The sequence below is a fragment of the Mustela nivalis genome (genome assembly GCF_964662115.1).
Source record: "Mustela nivalis genome assembly, chromosome: 10".
Classification (NCBI taxonomy): domain Eukaryota; kingdom Metazoa; phylum Chordata; class Mammalia; order Carnivora; family Mustelidae; genus Mustela; species Mustela nivalis.
Window position 1 is genome coordinate 22,808,590 of NC_139029.1, and position 23,860 is coordinate 22,832,449.

The 23,860-nt window shown below is 43.4% G+C and overlaps 1 protein-coding gene across 2 annotated transcripts in view; it reads left to right on the forward strand.

Moving 5' to 3' along the window:
- The first annotated feature begins 5,280 nt into the window (after positions 1–5,280).
- Positions 5,281–23,860, forward strand: part of KHDRBS1 (KH RNA binding domain containing, signal transduction associated 1) — a 42,376-nt gene continuing 23,796 nt past the window's right edge. Inside the window, exons 1-3 of one of the 2 annotated variants that reach the window (XM_082685732.1) lie at positions 5,281–6,133; positions 21,720–21,844; positions 22,671–22,787. In XM_082685732.1, the coding sequence (XP_082541858.1) occupies positions 5,752–6,133; positions 21,720–21,844; positions 22,671–22,787 (624 nt within the window). In that variant the 5' untranslated portion in view covers positions 5,281–5,751. The remainder of the gene's footprint in view (positions 6,134–21,719; positions 21,845–22,670; positions 22,788–23,860) is intronic. The other variant, XR_014299420.1, reaches the window with a different exon arrangement.

Below are 23,860 nucleotides of genomic sequence, written 5' to 3' on the forward strand. Positions count from 1 at the left end.
TCTTATTCAATGTTCAATCTCATGGCATTTTCATCTACTACATTGGCAAAGACTAAAATTGTGGGAGGATGGTACCCAGAATTGATTGAGGAGAAGGGAGAAGAGACCGCTGCCTCTCCTGCTGCATGGCTCAGTCTTTCTGTACCAGGTCTAGAATTAACCTATAGATACACGGATATGAGTGCACAAAAAGGTTGTTCAATAATGCTCATTGCATTGCGATTTGCCATACTGAAAAGGGGAAATGACCCTTACATTTCCAAATATAGACGTCAGACCTACATTTCTTTTTTTTTTTTTTAAGATTTTATTTATTTGTCAGAGAGAGAGGGATAGAGCAAGCACAGGCGGACAGAATGGCAGGCAGAGGCAGAGGGAGAAGCAGGCTCCCCACCAAGCAAGGAGCCCAATGCGGGACTCGATCCCAGGACGCTGGGATCATGATCTGAGCCAAAGGCAGCTGCTTAACCAACTGAGCCACCCAGGCGTCCCAAGAGACCTACATTTCTATCAGAAGTGAATTGGTTAAGAGGTAGCTGATGGAATTCTAGGCAGCCATGAGAAAATGAAGTAGATTTCCTGAGAAGGAAAAATGACCAGAATATTTCATTAAAAACAAGTACCAGGGCGCCTGGGTGGCTCAGTGGGTTAAGCCGCTGCCTTTGGCTCAGGTCATGATCTCAGGGTCCTGGGATCGAGTCCCGCATCGGGCTCTCTGCTCAGCAGGGAGCCTGCTTCCTCCTCTCTCTCTCTCTGCCTGCCTCTCTGCCTATTCGTGATCTCTCTCTGTCAAATAAATAAATAAAATCTTTAAAAAAAAAAAAAAAGTACCAAACCGTTCATATAGAATGCTGCAACTTGTGTTTAAAACGAAAAAGATAGATTTGCATATAGGTGTATTAAAATGTCTAGAAAGCTATGCAAGTAACCACTGAGTAATGTGTTGGAGAGGGGCAGTCAAGTGCATGGGCAAGATTTGGGGGGAATTTCACTTTATGCCTAATCTTATGGACTTTTCTTTTTCCTTTTTTTAAAAGATTTTATTTATTTATTTGACAGAGATCACAAGTAGGCAGAGAGGCAGGCAGAGAGAGGAAGGGAAGCAGGCTCCCTGCTGAGCAGAGAGCCCAATTTGGGGCTTGATTCCAGGACCCTAGGATCATGACCTGTGCTGAAGGCAGAGGCTTAACCCACTGAGCCACCCAGGCATCCCTGGATTTTTCTTAAAACTAGAAACACACACACACGATTTTATTTTTAAGTGAGCTCTACACCCAGCGTGGGGTTCGAACTCACAACCCTGAGATCAAGAGTCAAATCCCCTACTCGACTGAGCCAAGCAGGTGTCCCAGAAGTATATATTTTTATATTAAAACAAAAAACTCAGAAAAAAATTGAAACATTGAATCTTGGACTCTCTCCTCTCCACCTTCCACATGTTTGGCATCAAGTAAGTGTTTAAGACTGAATAGATGAATTATGCTTTTGGAAGAGAAACTCTCCTGTTCAGAGCTGGAGCCCTTCTCCCAGAAAATGGCTGCAAAGCAGGAGAGGTAGACAGGGCGTGTGCATCTCCCATTGGTAGAGGTCACACAGGTCAGGCAGCTACAAACTTCCATCTTTCCCAGACCATTAGGTCTCACTATTAGTCGATTAGGGACTCACATGAAAGTGAAAGTCTGCAATAAGATACTCAATAAATGTGTGTAGTAATAATAACAATGGTCGCCATCACCTCTCAAGCACCTACTAATTGCCAGCAGGGTGCTGAGCGCTTTAATCCTCACAGCCTAGAGGAAGGTATTGTTTCCACTTGATTTTATCAAAGAGGAGGAAGGAGAGGCTAAGTAAGGGTAAGAAATGTGCTCCGAAACAATGTGGAGATTCCTCAAGAAATTAAAAATAGAGCTTCCCTATGACCCTGCAATTGCACTACTGGGTATTTACCCAAAAGATACAGATGTAGTGAAAAGAAGTGCCATCTGTACCCCAATGTTTATAGCAGCAATGGCCACGGTTGCCAAACTGTGGAAAGAACCAAGATGCCCTTCAATGGACGAATGGATAAGGAAGATATGGTCCATATACAATATAGAGTATTACGCCTCCATCAGAGAGGATGAATACCCAACTTTTGTAGCAACATGGACAGGACTGGAAGATATTATGCTGAGTGAATTAAGTCTGCTTGAAATAAGTCAAGCAGAGAGAGTCAATTATCATATGATTTCACTTATTTGTGGAGCATAACAAATAGCATGGAGGGCAAGGGGAGATGGAGAGAAGGGAGTTGAGGGAAATTGGAAGGGGAGGTGAACCATGAGAGACTATGGACTCTGAAAAACAATCAGAGGGTTTTGAAGGGGCGGGGGGTGGGAGGTTGGGGGAACCAGGTGGTGGGTATTGGAGGGCACGGATTGCACAGAGCACTGGGTGTGGTGCAAAAACAATGAATACTGATACGCTGAAAATAAATTTAAAAAAATTAAAAATAAAAAAATTTAAAAAAAAAAAAAGAGAAGAAATGTGCTCTGGCATCCAGCAGGTCAGAAGAGCCCAACTCCATCTGAATCACTATGCTCTCAATTGTTCCTACATCCTACACCATAGTAACAGGATTATGTGAGGAAATCGGGTAAAAGTTACTTTTGGGATAGAGGTCTACATTCCAGAATCATGGACAGAGGGATGCCTGGGTGGCTCAGGCAGCCTTCAGCTCAGATCATGATCCCAGAGTCCTAGGATCGAGTTCAACATCGGGCTCCTTGCTCAGTGGGGAAGTTTTCGGAAAAAACAAACAAACAAAAAACCGTCTCTTCAAAACAAAGTCTAGTTACAGTCAGTGAGAATGAGACAGATTAGACAGCAGGCCTTTCAAACCCACAAGCAAGATGAAGTACCCTGAACTCTTCAATGGACACCAGACGGCATGATAGTAATTTTCCTTTTGCTTGTAGGTTCTACTGTCATGAGGTTTACGCCTGTATTTGTTTACACCAATTCTGCAAGGTAGAAGTCATTACCTCCACTTTATGGAGGAGGGAACTAAGGCTCAGACAGGTTGTGCTTTTGCTAATGACACACAGTGAGGACAAGCCATTGCTGGCTTGTCTGCCTGCCTCACTCCAAAGTCAGGCCTTTTGCAAGGCTATATACTGTTAATACCTTCAGGTGAACCGTGTGATACTGTGCCCAACACAAAACGAGCTCCAGACCTCTGGGCTTTCAGAACAGTAATTAATCTTCTAACCCTCAGGGAACTCCCTGGGGCCAGGCCCACCTCCACCCCAATGGAAGGCTGCTGCTTCTCTTACTCGGTTAGTAAACCAAAGCGTCACAACCCGTTGCCTCAAAGATTACCTTTTGTGTGTCTCACCAGGAAGAAGAGCTCAAACCTCCCTTCAACCCCACCCTTTCCAAGTAAGTAAAGGTTTCGCATCCATCCAGAAGGACTGGTGATTCTAGTCCAGAAACTCACAGATAGTACTACCCAGCTCCTTCTGAGACACTTCTTTATCAAAGTTTTATTAGCCTCAGCTCAAGGTACCTCCATCTGGGCCTCTCATTACAGAGCAAGGACAGTTCAGCCATTTGTAACACCACTCCCACCCAAAGAGGATTTTCAAGGACAGCAGCAGAAATGAGTTGCCTGAGAGCTATAAATCCACCTTGCCCCCTTTCCCGTCCTCCATGCATTTGCTCTCTCGACCCCCGTATTTTTTCACGGTCTGCAACTGATTACTCCCATTCCTTAAATGCACCTCTGACATTCTCATCTTGAATGCTCATTTATTCACACTTCCCTTTGCCTGGAACTCATTCTCCCCTGGCCGAAATCTATCTTCTGCCTTGAACTCCAATTGCACATAATAGTCACCCTTCTTTTGGCACTGGTCACATTACATTCTTCATTACAATTAGTCAAAAAAAAAAATTCCTACTTATAAACTATGTGACTTCAAAGTCAAGTATTAAAGGTATATATATATATATATATATATATATATATATGATTTTAATTTGACAGAGATCACAAGCAGGCAGAGAGAGAGAAAGGGAAGCAGGCTCCCTGCTGAGCAGAGAGACCAATTTGGGGCTCGATCCCAGGATCCTGGGATCATGACCTAAGCCAAGACAGAAGCTTTAACCCACTGAGCCACCCAGGCGCCCCTATTTATTTTATTTTTTTTTTTTTGTACAATACTCTGTGGGTAATTTCTTTTCCCCACCCCAAGAAGGTATAAGAAGGTATCCAGGCCTTAAATGTTCCCTAGTTTGAAGGCTTCTAAATTTCGGATTAAAAAATCAAGTTTCCAGCCCACATAGAAGACAGTGTCCAGAAATGGTTTTGAAAACCATGGGTTTAGTTGGGGAAACGATTCCAAAGAAAAAGGAATGCGGAGGCTTTGAATGGGGGAAGCACAAATCTGGAGGGAAAGAAAGGTTAGAGAAAGCACCAGGTTTCCGAGAGTTTATGGGAGTAGAGACCTAGGCTCATTTGCATATAGCACCCCGGGGAAGAGGAGACTGCTGTGGGAGACTACTCACTATATACCCCGGCCTTGAGAGGAGCGGTGAGGCTCTGCCCCTTTGAGCAAGTCTGGAATGATCCATTGTGAGGGGTCCAAAAGAGGCAGGGGGATTAATACTCATATCAGTAGGAGCCATGCTAGTGATATAACCATCACGGATTAAAGACCTGGCCTCGTCCTCACTTTTTTGCGCAAAAAATACTTAAGTCAGCAGAGAGCAGCAGTTTGTGCGAAGAGCTCAAATGCTTCGTCTTTTAAAATGACTTCTCGGACCAACAATGGCTAACCTTTTAGAGCCTGCTATATTGGAAACCGTGGGATAGGACTTCTGGGGTTCCCTGCTTCGGTCGGGCGCCCTTTTCCTCGTTAGATTTCAGTCTCCGATCTAAACCTTCCCTCTTAGCTCAAGTCCTCCAATAGCCTTCAGTTTTACCGCTGACCCGTCCTTCCTCAATTTCTCCCTCCAAGCTTCCCTTCCCCATCTCCACCCCTCATCCCTGAGTCAGACTCTCCCTTAGTAGTCCCTCCTTCACCCCTAGTTTCCCCCGTGCCCTGTCTCTTCCTCTTCCCCGTTCAGGCAGTCTCTCCTCGCTTCCTGCCCAGACCGCCCTCCCGCGACCCACACTCTGGTTTATTTCCACACTTCAGTGACCCTCCTCTCCACCTCGCTTTACTCCCACCCGAACCCCATTGAGCACAGCCCCCCTCCTCGTCCTAGCCGTTGGCGGGGGCGTGGCCCCGCGAGTAACAGGTCTCCCGCCCCACACTCCGCGGGCCCGCGCGCAGACAAAGACATTCCACAGCCCCCGCCCCTCCGCGCACTCGGCCAGAGGGGGAGGAGACACGTGTCCCGCTAGCGCCGAGTCACGTGGAAAAGAAAACGAACGAAGCCCGCGGCCACTCGCGCACGCGCACAAGACTCTGGCCCGGCGGGCTCGGAGGGAAAAGGGGAGCGGGTAGGCGACTTCTTCGGGCTCCGCGGCCGTGCGCAGGCGCCGTGGCCCGACTGGAGACTTTGTTCTCCACGGAGAGACCCAAGGGCGGTGCCGGTGGCTGGCTGCGCACGCGCGCCGCCTCATTTCCGGTGCTCTCTTTCGCTGGGTCGCTCGGGTCGGCTTCGGTCGCTGTCGCTCCCGCTCTCCCACCCCCGCCAACCGCCGCTTGGGCCTCTGCCGCTGCCGCGTCGCTTCCTCGATCCCTCGATCGCACATCCGCCCCAATGCAGCGCCGGGACGACCCCGCCGCGCGCATGAGCCGGTCCTCGGGCCGTAGCGGCTCCATGGACCCCTCCGGTGCCCACCCCTCGGTGCGTCAGGCGCCGTCTCGGCAGCCACCGCTGCCTCACCGGTCCCGGGGAGGCGGAGGGGGGTCCCGGGGGGGCGCCCGGGCCTCGCCCGCCACGCAGCCACCACCGCTGCTGCCGCCCTCGGCCACGGGTCCCGACGCGACAGTGGGCGGTCCAGCACCGACCCCGCTGCTGCCCCCCTCAGCCACTGCCTCCGTCAAGATGGAGCCGGAGAACAAGTACCTGCCCGAACTCATGGCCGAGAAGGACTCGCTCGACCCGTCCTTCACTCACGCCATGCAGCTACTGACGGCAGGTAAGCGGGCCTCCCGCGTCCCTCTGGGTCGCCTGGCCACCCGGGGGCATGGGCAGCAGTGGCTTTGTTCCGCCCGCTTCCCGCCCCCTCGGGGCCAAGGCAGTCGTGAACTCCCCTTCTCTCATTCTCATCCTGGAGATCCTGCATTCCAGACTCCCATCCCGGCCCTCGGTGCGAGGGAGAATTTCTAGGCTGCAGTGGAGGCCCGAAGGGGACTCGCGATCTCTTAGCGCAAAGATCTTGATGGATAGCGCTGCGCTCCCCGCCCCTTTGCCGACCCTTCCCCCTCCCACTTCTTGCAGCTGCCCTGCGCTCCGAGTGTTCAGATGCTTCCAGAAATGAACCTTTATCTCCCCCTACCCCCAAAGGGAAGGCTTTCTTCATTGCGGGTGGCGGTAGACGCCTCTACTGAGGGTGTAGGGGGTGAAGACAGCCCGAGCCGGGGAGGGACTGTAGGAGGGAGGGCCGAGGTGAAATGGGGTGAGGCTGAGTGCCCTGTCCAGCGCACCGCGCTCGCTGGGGCTGAGTCGGGCTTAGCCGTAACAAGAGCTTAAGTTGCTCGGAGGCAGGAGCAACCTGTGGGAATCGGAGCTTGAGGTTTTCCGAATCAGATTTCCGACTTCAGCAGATAAAATGATAATTGCTATAGAGCTGGAAGGTTGGACCCCGTTATTTTACAAGGTGGTGGTCATCAGGTTAAAAATAATCCTAGAGACAGTGAAATGGGGTAGGAGGGTAAAGGGTGGTTTGCAAGACATTCCCTAAGATGGACAAAAACTGAGAGAAGTTGAAAGATGCTTGTGCACGAAAGGCTTGGTCTTGTTTTATTTCTTTTTGCTTCAGTAGTGAAATAGATTAGGAAAAGTAGTCTTTGTTCTCAGTCTGTAGACTAACGTTCCTTTCCTGCTCTGCACTGACCAATCACCTAGTCTCTCTGATTTCTCCCTAAAGGCGTCTGTTTTGCCCTCACTTCTAGTTAAAACGTTGTTTTAATAAGTATTATGAGACCTGAATTTTATAAGTAAGTAAAAAGTTGCAGCCTTCAACTCTAAAAGAGTAGTCGGACTGATAAAATGGACAGAGCGTTATGAAAATACCATTTCCCTCCCCTTTGTTCTCTGTTTTCCTACATTGGTAAGGGGTCTTCACTTTTTAACTGGCAATAAACAAAGTTCGCTGTGGTCAAGAATAAGAACATTTGGATAAACTGCTTACATTTTCAGTTGCTCTTCTGTAACACAGTCAGATTGTTCGAAACATTGCTGTTCATTGTGTTCTTCTGGCAATCGTTTTGAAGACCAGGATGCCATTTTCCCCCCCTTCCATGTTGACTTGCTTATAGCAAACACCAGGTGTTTGAACCTGAAAGCAAGTACATGCAGACTTAGGAGTGGCAGGCTGAATGCTAAAGGTTGACTTGGTAGTCTGATTTTTATTTCCTCTAGTCTTTAAGCAGTCCAGGTTAAATGAGTAAGAATAACAAACTTTAGAACTTAAAGAGGTGTTGACTTAGGTTTGAAATTCTGACCCTTAATTAGTTACCTACTCTTAGGAAGTTTTCTGAACCTCAGTAACCTTATCTGGAAAGTGGGATGGTGAATTGAGAAAATTAAATGTCATGTAGAAGTACTAACACTGTTCCTTTGGCCATAATCAGATAACTTATCACCCATTTTCTTCTAGTTGTAAATCCATGGTACTGAATAAGGTATGAAAACTTGGTGTTTTGGGGATGCCTGAGTGGCTCAGTCAGTTAAGCATCCCCCTTTGCCTCAGGTCTCGATCCCAGGGTCCTGGGATCAAGTCCTGCATCTGGCTCCTTGCTCAGTGGGGAGCCTGCTTCTGCCTCTGCCTACCTCTTGTCCTTGCGTGCGCGCTCTCTCTGACAAATAAAATCTTTAAAAAAAGAAAAAGAAAGAAAACAAAGTATTTTTTTTCCCTTTCTGACCACACCAAGTGCCTAGTAGAGTGTCTTTCAAGAAAAGGTGGTTTCTTAGAATAATCAAAAACTGTTGATTCTTAAAAGTTACTTAGAAGGGGCCTCTGGCTGGCCCAGTCGGTAGAACGTGACTCTTGATCTTGGGGTTGTAAGTTGGAGCCCATATTGGGTGTAGAGATTACTGAAAAATAAAAATCTTTGTTAAAAAGTTATTTGGGTGGGGGGGCGCCTGGTTGGCTCAGTGGATTAAAGCCTTTGCCTTTGGCTCAGGTCATGATCCCAGGGTCCTGGGATCAAGCCCCGCATTGGGCTCTCTGCTCAGCTCGAAGCCTGCTTCCTCCTCTCTCTGCCTGCTTGTGATCTCCATCTGTCAAATAAATAAATAAAAATCTTAAAAAAAAAAAAAGTTACTTAGGGACGCCTGGGTGGCTCAGTGGGTTAAGCCTCTGCCTTCAGTTCAGGTCATGATCTCAGGGTCCTGGGATCAAGCCCCACATTGGACTCTCGGCTCAGCAGGGAGCCTGCTTTCCCTCTCTCTCTGCCTGCCTCTCTGCTTACTTGTGATCTCTGTCTGTCAAATGAATAAATAAAATCTTTGGGGGGAAAAAGTTACTTAAAATTTTCACTCTACTCTTACTGCTAAAATTCTGTTACAAGAGAGTGCTCTTTAATATTTCTTAACTTGGGCTCTTTGGTGTTTATTGTTGTGCTTGGTTTTTTTAATAAACTCAAATTTGAATTGGAGAATTAGGGCTGAAGTAATGTTAGCTCATTGAGAAAACAGACTTGGGATATATGGATGCTTCCTAGTGTGGTTAAGTTTGATATATATTGGACCTGGCTCTTAATGTATTTTTTAATGATCTGGAAAAGGGGTTGTAGTGAAGTCAACCCACTGTGAGGAAGTAAGACCATGAGAAGACAGAATAATAGTATTTAAACTCTGATAAAGAGGTGCCTGGGTGCCTTAGTCAGTTAAGCACCTGCCTTCAGCTCAGGTCATGATTCTGGGGTTCTGGAATCCAGCCCTGTATTGGGCTGCCTGTTCAGTGAACAGATAATCTGCTCCTCCCTCTCCCTCTGTCCCTCCCCTCAGCTCATGCTCTCTCTATGTCTAGCTCTCCTTTCTCTCTCTCTCAAATAAATAAATAAAGTCTTTAAAAAAAAACAAAAAACCCTCTGGTAGGGATATGTGTAAGAAAAATAAGTGTTCTTAATTGTGCCAGGCACTAGTCTGGGCACTTTAAGTCAAATATTTAGTCTTTGTGACAATATTATGAAGTTACTTTTTTTTTTTTTTTTTAAGATTTTATCTATTTGACAGCACACAAACGGGGAGCGGCGGGGAGAGGGAGCAGCCGGCTCCCTGCAGAGCAGGGAGCCCAATGTTGGGACTCAATCCCAGGACCCTGGGATCATGACCTGAGCTGAAGGCAGACGCTTAAGTGATTGAGCCACTGAAGCACCCCTGTGAGGAAGTTACTCTTATCCTCATTTTTACAGATGAGGAAATCAAGGTACCCAGAAATTAAATAATTTGCCTACAGTAACAAAATTAGTAAACAGCATAAGTAGGATTTATTTTTTTTTTAAAGATTTTTTATTTATTTATTTGACAGAGAGAGATCACAAGTAGGTAGAGAGGCAGGCAGAGAGAGAGAGGAGGAAGCAGGCTCCCTGCTGAGCAGAGAGCCCGATGCGGGACTCGATCCCAGGACCCTGAGATCACGACCCGAGCCGAAGGCAGCGGCTTAACCCACTGAGCCACACAGGCGCCCCATAAGTAGGATTTAAAGCGTGCCTGAATCTGGATCCATACACTTAAGCTTCCCCATCTACCCCACCTCCTACAATATACAGTACCTGCAACAAATTGTACTTCAAAAATATTTTGTAGGGGCACCTGGGTGGCTCAGTGGGTTAGAGCCTCTGCCTTTGGCTCAGGTCATGATCCTAGGGTCCTGGGATTGAGCCCCGCATCGGGCTCTCTGCTCGGCTTCCTCCTCTCTCTCTCTCTGCCAGCCTCTCTGCCTACTTGTGGTCTCTGTCTGTCAAATTAATAAATACAATCTTAAAAAAAATATTTTGTACTACTTGGACAAAATGCTACCATTTATTTGAGCGCATTGGAGTGTTAGCTAACAGGTTAGTAAAGATAATAAGGCCAGAAGAAGAAGAAGGAAAGCCAGAGAGCAGAGCCTAGCTCTTGCAACTGACTCTCCTCAGGTACCTCTGCTCATTTCCAAAAAGAAGCCTCAAGACCCAGACTGCTCTTTCTTCAGCAGCCACATACCCCTTCATGCCCCTTCCCCAACCTTGCTTTATTTTCTTTGAAGATTTTATTTTTGAGTAATCTCTCTTCCCAATGTGGTGCTCAGACTTAGAAACCATGAGATCAGGAGTCGTATTCTTTACTGACTGAGCGCCTCAGGTGCCCCCCCTTACTTTATTTTGTACTTAATGAGCATCTGATGTACTATACATATTGTAGTTATGTGTGTATTTGTTAACCGCTCCTCCTTCAACAGCTAGAATGTCAGCTCTACCAGGGCAGGGATCTTTTGTCTGCTTTGTTCACTGCTCTATCTCCTATTCCTTGAAGCATGCTGCACAGAATGGACTCTTGCTAAATATTTGATGAACGAATATTCATCTTCATTGCATGATGGAAAAACAACACAGTTCTGAAAGATTTACATTTTGAATATAGAGTTCTGTGTTAGCCAAATTGATACTCAGCTGTGATGACAATTAAATGCATTTGCAGATGTACAAGGACTCAGTCTACCCATACTTGTTTTCTAAAACAAAAATAATTTATCTTGTGTTACTTATTTGTGTAATAAACATACAGTATTTGTATGTATATATGTCACTGTTCTTTTTTTACTTTGTACAATTAGGGAAATATAAATTTGTGTAAATGACTCAGGAGTAAGTAAACATTTTGTATACATTAACAATTCCCATAAGATCTTGAAAATAGGGACGCCTGGGTGGCTCAGTTGGTTGGACGACTGCCTTCGGCTCAGGTCATGATCCCGGAGTCCCGGGATCGAGTCCCACATCGGGCTCCCAGCTCCATGGGGAGTCTGCTTCTCCCTCTGACCTTCTCCTCGCTCATGCTCTCTCTCTCTCAAATAAATAAATAAAATCTTAAAAAAAAAAAAAAAAGATCTTGAAAATATACTTAGAGACCTGTCTTTCAAAAGCAGTCATTGGGTATTAAAGACAGTCTGTTGAAACTTCAAGATACTTAAGTCCTTTTTTTGATGCACAATATGTTAGAGAAATAGCTATTTCATTTCATTTATAGGGGCTAGCAAAATCTATTAAAATCAGAAAGTGGAATTAGTTGCAAAGAATTCTAGACCAAATATAAGTATAAATAGTAGGATAGATAGGCAGAGGTTATCACTATTTCAGCAGTGTTGTTGTTTACATAAGAAAGTCATCAGAGTTGCAGCTGATTACAAAATAAAGATGTACAAATCAGTACGTGTCTGATACATGAGCAGTAGCCAATTAGAAAAGAAATAAGGGGTACCTGGGTAGCTCAGTGGTTAGGTGTCTGCCTTCGGCTCAGGTCATGATCCTAGGGGTCCGGGGATCGATCCCCATATCAGGCTCCCTGCTTAGCAGGAAGCCTGCTTCTCCCTCTCCCACTCCCCCCTGCTTGTGTTCCCTCTCTTGCTGTCTCTCTTTCTCTGTCAGATAAATAAATAAAATCTTTAAGGAAAAAAAAAAGAATTGACAAAATCTCATTTTTAGAATAGTATCCAAAAAATTATAAATTAAAAAGTAGTATCAGTTGCCTTGGGATGAGCAATAAAAATCAGTTCAAAATGTGTATGAATAATCATAAACAATAACATTAAATATTTAACCTTTGTGTAGAGCATGTAACATGTGCTGTGAGGTATGCTACTTATTGGTCTTCTTGGCCATTCCATGATGAAGAATTTTTATCTCAGTATTACAGATGAGGAATATTGTGATCACATATTGTCAACTTAAAATTTTACTAAAGGTGATCAAGGAAGATCTGAACGAGAAGAGAAATATGCCATGTCCTGGGGAAGTTGTGGGGTAGGGGGAGGGAGATGGGGTGGTATGGGGGCTAACAATGTTAAGACAATAGGACTTGTAACATGCTGACTTTTTGCATTTCCCAAACTAATTTCAACAGGATTTATTTATTTATTTATTTATTTATTTATTTATTTATTTTTGAGAGATGTATTTATCTTAGTGCACAAGTGGGAGGGGCAGACAGAGGGAGAAAAAATCTCAAGCAGACTCCTCCCTGAGCACAGAGCTGGTCTTGTGGATCGATCACATGACCCAGCTGCAACCTGAGCCAAAATCAAGAGCCAGACACTCAGCGACCGCACCACCTGGGTGCTCACAATTGGGTTTATTTTTTTCAACCTGACGTTAAATATAAGGTAGCTGAAAGAGAAAATGAAGATAAATGAGAAAAAAATTTTTGGAGACCGGAAAGTAATGAAAATCTGCAGTACTAACAGAAATTCAGTCAAACAAAACTTCGGGTTTGAGAGGATGAGAATTAGAAGGAACTCAAACATTGCTGGTGGAAGTGTGTATTGATACAACCACTCTGGATAACAGCTTAACATTTCATCTGAAAGTTAACTTCCAAATTTCTTAAAATTCAGCAACATTCCTAGGAATATGCCCAAAGAAACTTTGGTACGTGAATGCCTCATTCATAAAGTGGTGCACCTTATTCACAAAATGGTGCAACTTGTTTCACCATTGATTGGAGACTGTGAGCTTTTCAAAATGAAATATTTCTATAGCTGTGAAAATGAGAACTTACAGCTACATGCAACAACATAGAGAAATCTTGGAAATCTACTATTACTCAGAAAAGCAAGTCCCATAAGGCTAGATACATATAGTACAATACTATTTTTATAGAACATAATACTAGTGAGATTAAGAAAATATTGTTAGCGTACATTTTTCTCTGATAAAGCAACTTTTTACAAAACTAAACATATGTTTACCATACGATTCAGCAATTATACTCTTGGGCATGTATCCCAGAAAAACTAAAACTTAGTCTCACACAAACCTGTGCATGAATGTTCTCAGCAACTTTATTCATAATAGCCCCAAACTGAACACAAACCATGCGCCTCCCATAGGTGAATAAACTGGTACATTCATACCATGGAATATTATTTAGCAGTAAAAAGAAATGGTAAATGCAGCAACTTGGATGGCTCTCAAGAGAATTATGCTGAGTAGAAAGAGCCAGTCTCTAAAGGAAACATGTATAATTCCATTAATTTAACATACTTGAAAATACAAAATAATGGAGATGGAGAATAGATAAGTGGTTGCCAGGGATGAGGAACAGCTGGAGTGACTGTGGCTATAAAAGGGTTAGCATGAGGAATCCCGGTAACAGAACTGTTGTGCAGTTCTTGACTGTGGTGGTGCTTGCATGACAGATTAAACCACATAGAACAAAACATGCACACATAAGTCAAGTATAAAACTGATGAAATCTGAATAAAGCCAGTACGCTGTATTAATGTTAATTTTCTGGTTATGATACTATATTATATATGTGCAAAGTGTTAATCATGGAGAAAAGTGGGTGAAGGGTATGTGAAATCTTTTATTTCTGACAACTACATATAAATCTACAGTGATCTTTTAAAAAGGGGGGGTGCCTGGGTGTCTCAGTTGGTTACGCATCTGCCTTTGGGTCAGGTCATGATCTTGGGGTCTTGGAATTGAGCCCCACTGCAGGTTCCCTGCTCAGTGGCGAGTCTGTTCCTCTCCTTCTGCCCCTCTCCTCTCTTGTACACCTCTTGGTCTCTCACAAATAAATAAAATCTTAAAAAGCTCTAAACTCTAAATTGTATCATGAGAAAGAGATGCAAAAGACCATGGTCAATTTATCATAACGGGTTTTGCCACTATCCTGGAATGTGAAAATTGAGCCCTTTACAGGACTCTACTCAGACTTTGGGGGATTTTTATGAACCAATACCTATCTTCTGTCCACATTGTCTGGGAAATAATTCTGTTGGTATCTTTTCTTAGGGAAAAGATGCCTCTGCCTTCTTAGCTCCTTAGGGAGCTAATTTGCTGCTTTCATCACATTTTCTTTTTTCTTTTTTTTTTTTTTTAAGATTTTATTTATTTATTTGACAGAGAGAGATCATAAGTAGGCAGAGAGGCAGGCAGAGAGAGAGAGAGGAGGAAGCAGGCTCCCTGCTGAGCAGAGAGCCCGATGCGGGACTCGATCCCAGGACCCTGAGATCACGACCTGAGCCGAAGGCAGCAGCTTAACCCACTGAGCCACCCAGGCGCCCTCATCACATTTTCAAAGGAGTCCATGACTTTAAAAAAGATTAAGAGGGGCGCCTGGGTGGCTCAGTGGGTTAAAGCCTCTGCCTTCCGCTCGGGTCATAATCCCAGGGTCCTGGGATCGAGCCCCACGTCGGGCTCTCTGCTCGGCGGGGAGCCTGCTTCCTCCTTCTCTCTGCCTGCCTCTCAGCCTGCTTGTGATCTCTGCCTGTCAAATAAATAAATAAAATCTTAAAAAAAAAAAAAAAGATTAAGAAATGATTGGTCTGGGCGCCTGGGTGGCTCAGTGGGTTAAGCCGCTGCCTTCGGCTCAGGTCATGATCTCAGGGTCTTGGGATCGAGTCCCGCATCGGGCTCTCTGCTCAGCGGGGAGCCTGCTTCCTCCTCTCCTCTCTCTGCCTGCCTCTCTGCCTACTTGTGATCTCTCTCTGTCAAATAAATAAATAAAAAATCTTTAAAAAAAAAAAAAAGAAAGAAATGATTGGTCTGTGCTCTTGCTTAAAACAGTTAAGTAATTTGATAAATAAAAAGATTGGAGCTTTTTTATAGAAACATAGTAAACTTACTGGTCTTGTGATTCCATAAGGTGGGTACCAACAGAAAAGATATAGGGCAGAGAATTACAAATTTGGGGATGATAAAGTCATATGAAGTCATAGGGCAGAGAATTATAAACTTGGGAATGATTAAAGTCACGAATCATTGAGGGTGTTAATGGTACGCTTCTTTTATTCAGTAAACATTTGTAGATGCCTGTTGTGTATGAGACATTATACTAAAAATGGCAGGTACCCAGTTTTTGATGGAAGGGGTCCAGAAATCATTAACAAGGGAGGAAGTAATGTGGTTAGAAGTATGAACCAAGTGCATTGAGAGTCAAGAGGAGGGCATGACCCCTGACCTTGCAGAGCAGAGATCCTCTGAATCTTGCCCTCTTAAAAACACTGTCTGGATATCTTAGAAAATCTTGACCATTTTCTTGATGCTTATGCAGCCCTTATCGAATGTTTAGTTAAGAAATGTACATGGTAGGACGCCTGGGTGGCTCAGTTGGTTAAGCAGCTGCCTTCGGCTCAGGTCATGATCCCAGCGTCCTGGGATAGAGTCCCACATCTGGCTCCTTGCTCGGCAGGGAACCTGCTTCTCCCTCTGCCTCTGCCTGCCATTTTGTCTGCCTGTGTTCGCTCTCTCTCTGATAAATAAATAAAATCTTAAAAAAAAAAAAAAAAAGAAATGTACATGGTAATCTGTTTTTAGTTAAGCCAATCCAGTTGATAAAGTTTGTATATAATTTTCCCTGACTTTTCTAATATTATCATTTTTGTATTTATTAATTTTTTTTAATCCTCTTTTTTAAAAGTAAGAAGGGAAGACTAGAGAGGTTTAATTACTTGCTCAAGGTCACATACCAAGCATGTAGCAGAACTGGGAATCAAAAACAGTTCTGTCCAGGTTCAAAACTCATGCTCTTTCCTCTAAGATATGCATTTAAGAAGCAATCCTTGGGCGCCTGGGTGGCTCAGTGGGTTAAGCCGCTGCCTTCAGCTCAGGTCATGATCTCAGGGTTCTGGGATCGAGTCCCACATCGGGCTCTCTGCTCAGCAGAGAGCCTGCTTCCTCCTCTCTCTCTCTCTGCCTGCCTCTCTGCCTACTTGTGATCTCTCTCTGTCAAATAAATAAATAAAATCTTTTAAAAAAAAAAAAGAAGAAGAAGCAATCCTTGGTAGCTCTTTCTGCCCACAGGTCCTGTCCCTGTGCTTTAATAAAACCATTTTTTGCACCAAAAAAGAAAAAGAAACCTCATCCTTTAGAGCTTACAATCTGATAGTGGTAAGACCTACCAAAAATGGAACAGTTAAATTATAGGAAAAGATAGATTAAAAGAAATGCCACAGTATTAGTTGAATTTACTCTGACTGATGGAAGGAGTGACCTCAGTTTAAGTACCTGCTGTGTCACTAACTAGTTTTGTGATCTTGGGCAAGTTATATAACTTTTCTAAGCCCAGGTTTTTGCACTTGTTAAATAGGGGTAGTCCTGGTTATAAAGACAAGATGAAACAATACAAAATTCCTGATGCATAGAGACATTGGATGAAATACGGTTTTTGTAAGTGTCTGGCTAGAAAACAAATGGATCACCTCTCTGTGTTGTTTACACTTTAGCTTTTCTTTCTTGACTCTTGGGACACCCAAGGTCTCTGGAGGCCTAAGCAAAGATCACTTAAAGGAGTTAGTTTCAAAAAAGATGTTTAGAAATTACTTTGGCCTGAGGGTTAAACCATTTTTAGGAAGCTTCTCGGTTTTTTTTCTTCCCACTACAACCTACTTCAAGCTCTCCAAGAAAAGTGAGGCCAAGGAGAGAAATAGAGAACTAAAGAAGAAAAGAAAAACAAGATCAGGCTACTGAACATCTGAAGTACCCAGAGTGCTTTCATGTACTTCAACCACATGACAGTGTCTGGGGCTATAAACTGTACCCGAAATTTTACAAAATCAACTCTTGCTTAAATAAAGTGCGCCCCCCCCCCCGCCTTGAGAATCTCTTCACTAGAGGCAGTAATTAAAGCATGAGGTTTGAAGTTAGAGAAAGCCTGGGTTTTGATCCTTATTCTAGTACTTGAACAGTTTTGTGAGTTTGTTTGCTCATTTGTAAAATGGGGATAGTTCCGGCTACTTGACTGAGTTATTTTGTAGGATAAATGAAGTAATATTTGTACAGTATTTGATACATAGTAGACATTGAATGAATATTCAGTCCTTTCCCTTCCAAACATGGAAGATGAGCCCTCTTGAAGACTTACTGTTGCCTCTTTGTGTTTTGCTTTCTAGGGTAAACTCTCCTGATTCTTTTATCTTTTCAATGCTCAGTTTTATTTAATCAGCCTTCTGGGACTTCTCTAAAAATGCTTTAATATCCTTTTAAAACTGTGAGGTAAACTGGCCAAAGGGATTCTAATGAAGATATGATTAGTGCAAAATATAATGGAAAGATCCATGTTATAGAAAGAAAGGTCTTGAGTAAGCATCTGCCTTCAGCTCAGGTCATGATCCCAGGGTCCTGGGATGGAGTTCCGCATTGGGCTCCCTGCTCAGTGGGGAGCCTGCTTCTCCCCCTGCCTGCCTCTCCCTCTGCTTATGCATGTTCTCTCTCTCTGTCTCTGACAAATGAATTTTAAAAAATCTTGAAAGAAAGAAAAGAGAAGCGAAGCAGGCCTGCCTTTAATTTACTGGATGCCATTACATTGCATAAAGACAAACCTTTCTCTTGAGTTCAGTTTTTGTAGCTCTCCTTCCTGTAGGAGTACAACAGATTAACAGGCTTTGAGTCTTACCTTCTTGCACTAGCCAAGTAAAGTTTCTGGAAAGTGCTATAAAATATAGCTGAAGGGCCTAACTAGATGGTAGCAATTAGGACACACAGAGAGACATTTAAAATGAAGCATGTAATTTGTTCCACATTTTTAGAAGCTCTTTGGTGATGTTTTCAGATCACAAATGTGACATCTTTGTTCCTAGGATTTTTGAGGATTGAGTAACCAGCTTTTCAGCCTGGAAACTTAAGAAGAGATGTATTCAGAGATGGTAGGCTCAAAAGCAGTGACTAGAAAAAGCTAATATTAGCAGTAAGTGGGAGGGCAGAATAGGGGTCAGGATATACCACCAGTAAAACAGCAAACAAATAGGGTGTTGAATGGAGGGTTTAGTCTGTTAATTTTTTTTTTAATATTTTATTTATTTGACACAGAGAGACACAGTAAGAGAGGGAACACAAGCAGGGGGAGTGGGAGAGGGAGAAGCAGGCCTCCCGCCGAGCAGGAAGCTGGATGTGGGGCTCAATCCTAGGACCCTGAGACCACGACCTGAGCTGAAGGCAGGCGCCCAACCGACTGAGCCACCCAGGTGCCCCTAGTCTGTTAATTTTAAGGTCAAATTTGTTCTGTCTTTCAAACAATGAAACATAGTATGAAGAACACACCCCTCTACAGTTCTTCTCATAGGAGTAAAGGTTTAGTTAAGGATATTTACAATATTGGGCACCTGGGTGGCTCAGTTGTTAAGCATCTGCCTTTGGCTAAGGTTATGATCCCAGGGTTCTGGGATCAAGCCTTGCATCAGGCTCCCTGCTCAGTGGGAAGCCTGCTTCTTCCTCACCCACTCCTCTTGCTTGTGTTCCCTCTCTTGCTGTGTCTCTCCCTCTGTCAGATAAATATAATATATTTTTTTAAAAAGAATATTTATGGGGTGCCTGGGTGGCTCAGTGGGTTAAGCCTCTACCTTTGGCTCAGGTCATGATCTCAGGGTCCTGGGATCGAGTCCCACATCAGGCTCTCTGCTCGTTGGGGAGCCTGCTTCCTCCTCTCTTTCTGCCTGCCTCTCTGCCTACTTGTGATCTCTGTCTGTCAAATAAATAAATAAATTCTTTAAAAAAAATTTAAAAAGAAAAGAATATTTACAATATTGGGAGGGAGCTGTGGCTCAGTCAGTTGGGCATCTGCCTTCGGCTTGGGTCATGGTCTCAGGATCTCCCTCTTTCCCTGCCCCCACTCCTTTCCTCTCTCTCTCTGTCTCTCTTTCTCTCTCAGATCAGTCAATAAAATATTTACAATATGGGTTTGGGCACCTGGGAGGCTCAGTTGTTAAGAATCTTTCTTCAGCTCAGGTCATGATCCCAGGATCAAGCCTGGCATCCAGCTCCCTGCTCAGCAGAGAGTCTGCTTCTTGCTCTCCCTCTGCTACACTCTGTCTCTCTCTCTCTGTCAAATAAATCTTTGGAGGGAAAAAGGAACACTTACAATATAATTAGCAGTTTTAATTTTCAGAAAGCAAGGGACTGTGTGCTTTTGGGCATAAGCAGTTCAGTTAGCACACCATATTCTATGATATCTGAAATTAGGCGCCTTTTTTTTTTTTTTTTAAGATTTTATTTATTAGAGCATGGAAGTGGGGAGGGTCAAAGGGAGAAGCAGACTCCCCACTAGCAGGGAGCCTTACGCAGGACTCGATTGGGGACTCCAGCATCGTGACCCGAGCCAAAGGCAATCGCCCAACCAATTGAGCCACCTAGGTGCCCCAAAATTAGGCTTTTTAATAAGCAGTTTGAAATTCTGAACTTTTATGAAGTCTGTTAGAATCAAAGTGACTTTCCATCATCTGTATACTTCACAGCTGGACTTAGTCTAAACAGTTATTTTTAAAAACTGTTAGAGTGGGGCGCCTGGGTGGCTCAGTGGGTTAAAGCCTCTGCCCTCGGCTCAGGTCATGATCCCAGGGTCCTGGGATCGAGTCCCGCATCGGGCTCTCTGCTCAGCAGGGAGCCTGCTTCCTCCTCTCTCTCTCTCTCCCTGCCTCTCTGCCTGCTTGTGATCTCTGTCTGTCAAATAAATAAAGTCTTTTTTAAAAAAAAAACTGTTAGAGGTATGGGTTTGTACAATATGTTTGAATAGATTTTTTTTTTCTAATATTCTGTTTTTATGTAATCTCCACACCCAACATGGGTCTTGTACTCATCCCTGAAATCAAGAGTCACATGCTCTACCAACTGAGCCAGCCAGGTGCCCCTGAGGTAGTATCTCTCTATACCTTAAACCAGTGGCTTTCACACTTTGAAAGCCACTGGTTTAAGGTATGGAGAGATATTACTTTATATTAGCATAACCTAGTAACTTGCTAGAAATGGAGATTCTTAACACAAATCCCAGACTGGAGTTGGGGCCCAGCAATCTAGTTGAACAAGCCCTCTAGGTGATTGTGATGCATACTGAAGTTTGAGAACCCTTACCTTAAAATTATAGAAGGTAGAGGGGTACCTGGTTGGCTCAGTTGGTTAGGTGTCCAGCTGTTGGTTACAGCTCAAGTCATGATCTCATGGTTGTGAGATCAAGCTCCTCCCTGAACTCCCTATGCACCTCATCCCCCTGCCCCATGCTAGGGCACATGCACGCTGTCTCTCTCTCTTAAATCAAATCTTTTTTAAAATTAGAGGAGATAGAAACACAGTATGGGGATAGTATATAAGGAGAACGTTCTGTATTATTTAGACTGTTCCAATGACTTAAAGGAGTATAAATTTAGTTTTTTGACTCTTTACAGTGGACCATATATCATTTTAGTTGCTGTTCATTGCCTGTGCACACTGCCCCATCTCTGTTAGTACTCCTGTTGTAGCACCTAAGTGTACTTTGCTTTCATCTTCAGAGACTGGGAATGCAGTTTATAAATACAGTGAAGATGGGGATTATATTTGACTTGTTCTGCCGTATGTCCTGTATTGATAGGCTAGATGTCTGGCCCTTTGTAAGTCTCCCCTAGTGGTTAATGATCATACCTGTATCTCCCCCATCATCTACCTCTCCATAGGAAGCACTCAGATGCTTACAATAAATGAATGAATGAATGGAATTCCCTAATTATGGGAAATCTTTCTGTATACAAAGGTTATATCTGATGAAACTATCTTAATCTGTGACTTAAAAATACCTCCGTGCATGTTTGCCTTTAGGACATTAACTGAACCAGGGCTAGATAATGTTGACACTTAAGCACTTTCTAGGAAATGGGCTTTAGTTAGTATGTGTACATATGTTATTTTATTTGGTCTTTATAGCAGCCTCACGAGGTAGGTACTGCTTTCATTTTACAGTGAAGAAGCCTAAAATTAGAGCAATTAAATAACTTTTCAAAGTTGACACAACTAGTGAGTAGCCAACTAAGAACCACATCTTTCAAAGCTCTTAAGGACTATCATCCAAAGCACTACTGTCAACAATGGTATTTTAATGGGACTGTTCATTGTATATTAAAATTACTGACCTTGTTTCTTCATAAAGATACAACATTGTGCCTTTTTGGTTTGTTTGATGCAGACCTTACTTTCATTTATTGTTTTAAAGATTTTATTTATTTATTTGACAGACAGAGATCACAGGTAGGCAGAGAGGCAGGCAGTGAGAGAGGAGGAAGCAGGCTGTCCGTGGAACAGAGAGCCCGATGCAGGGCTCGATCCCAGGACCCTGGGACCATGACCTGAGCCGAAAGCAGAGGCTTTAACCCACTGAGCCACCTAGGCACCCCTAAATTCACTTATTCTTGAGAAAAATTTGAATGGCTCTGATGTAGAGGCTTCAGGTGGGAATGGAAGAGCAAACTGTGTTCATGAGAAGCAGCTTTTGGGTTTCCTAGTCAACTCCATACATCTGAACTATTCGGTCTTACACTCTCTTACTGCTTTATGCAGACTCAGAAATTTGCATCTAGTTACCAGAATAAACTAGTTCATTGTGTTTGTCTTATTCAGAAATTGAGAAGATTCAGAAAGGAGATTCAAAAAAGGATGATGAGGAGAATTACCTGGATTTATTTTCTCATAAGAACATGAAGCTGAAGGAGCGGGTACTGATACCCGTCAAGCAGTATCCCAAGGTAAGCTATAACGTGCCTCATTCACTTCGTTGTCTCTGTAGGTGTGAGAGCTATGGGTTGAAATAAAGACTTCTGGAAATTCTGATGCATCAGGTCCTTGAGCCTGTGAAGCTTCTCTCCCATAGTTGGAGTACTTGTTTCTGGCAGTTAAAACATCTGTTTCCATAACTAACAGTGTACCTATTGCTAGGAAGGAAATATAATCAACTTTTTATTACCAAAAAGAGTTTCTTTCTCAAATGTTTGTTCAGGCTCCAAGTTCATACACACACACCAAATGAAGAGTTGCTCTCTGTCAAAAGATAGATATGGGGGCGTGTGAAGATGGACACAAAATCTAAATACAGGAAATGTGATACAAATCCTTGACTAGGTGAAGTTAGTTTTATTTCTTATTCCGTGTTTTAATTTTAAATAAATGCCTTCTCGTTTTTCTTCTCCTCTTCTCCTTTTTTTAAAGAAGAGAAATTAGTTCTATTTGATTCACCAAACAGGCATTACAAAAGAATGCCGTTTGTCTTTTCTGAGGTCATTGCCTTAAAAATGTTTATGAGTGTTGAAGTACTAATGGTTGTAGTGTGATAGTTTGAAAAGAGCACCAGACTACATCAGGAAACCCAAGTTCAAGTCTAGGAACTGCTATTGTCTAGTTGTATAAGCTTAGACTGTTGACTTCTTTTCAGTCTATCCTCAGCATATCCTTCAGTAAAATGGAGATGGTAATAGGACCCCTATTTTATAGGGTTGTTGAAGATCAAATGAGGTAATAAATGTGGCAATGTTTTACAGAAATGTGTATAAGAAATCCATTTTTATTTTCTGTCAGTTCAATTTTGTGGGGAAGATCCTCGGGCCACAAGGGAATACAATCAAAAGACTGCAAGAAGAGACTGGTGCAAAGATCTCTGTGCTGGGCAAGGGCTCAATGAGAGACAAAGCCAAGGTAAGCTCGTACCCATGAGGCAAGAAGACAGTGCCTTCTGGAAACCAGTGCTTGTAAATGTATAGAATGTTAATCTCTTCAGTTTGTGTATGAGAGATTATAGATTATAGAGATTGTGTAGAGAGATTATACTTGTTTGGCAACCCTAGAAAAGAGCCCTGGTGATTGTTTCTTTCCTGACATTTGACTGCGAGTGATGGAAGCAGTAGTAGCAACTTTCAATTTTGTAAGCTTATCTATGAAAACTTAGAAGGGGAGCTGAAACTTATCCAGACTGAAGACACTAAAATGTGAACAGCGTATTCTCTTGCCAGTAACATAGAAAAGTGAGAGCAATAATGTTGTGAGTGCAGGTGAGTCTGAGGATTAGTTGTCTGAGTTTTTTAATAGCCAGCTGGAATGTGAAAGAACACTAAAAGAAAGTACTTCAGAAGGAACCATTAGTAATCCTGACAACAGAACCTCAAGCTGATTTTTTTCCATGTCATAGCCCCATGGGCTTTGTGTTCTTCGGATGTATCAAAAAAATTCCTGTCCAAATAGATTAGTCTTAGCCTTCTAGGGTCAGCTTTTTAGATGTGGCATATCAGATACAGCCTGAAAACTTAGAACACTGTTTTCTCAGAGCCCTTTCTTTTATCCACTCACTTTTCTCACTAGATGGATGGATACACTTAGGGCTGAAGTATGTTATTTTACCTACTGAGACTTACATGGGATTTTCTTCACTCTATCCTGACTTTCCTCCCCTAGAACTCCCAGACCATATAAGCAAATAAGAAGAGCTAGTGCTGGGCCACCTGGCTGATTCAGTCAGGAGAGCATGTGACTCTTGATCTCGGGGCTATGAGTTTAAGCCCCACAGTGGGGGGTAGAGGTCACTTAATAAGTTAAAAAGTGGGGCGCCTGGGTGGCACAGATGGTTAAGCATCTGCATTCAGCTCAGGTCATGATCTCCAGTTCTTGGGATGGAGTCCCACGTCAGGCACCCAGCTCAGCAGGGAGTCTGCTTCTCCCTCTACCTCTCCCCTGCTTGTGCTCTCTCTGTCTTTCTCTCAAATTAATAAATAAAA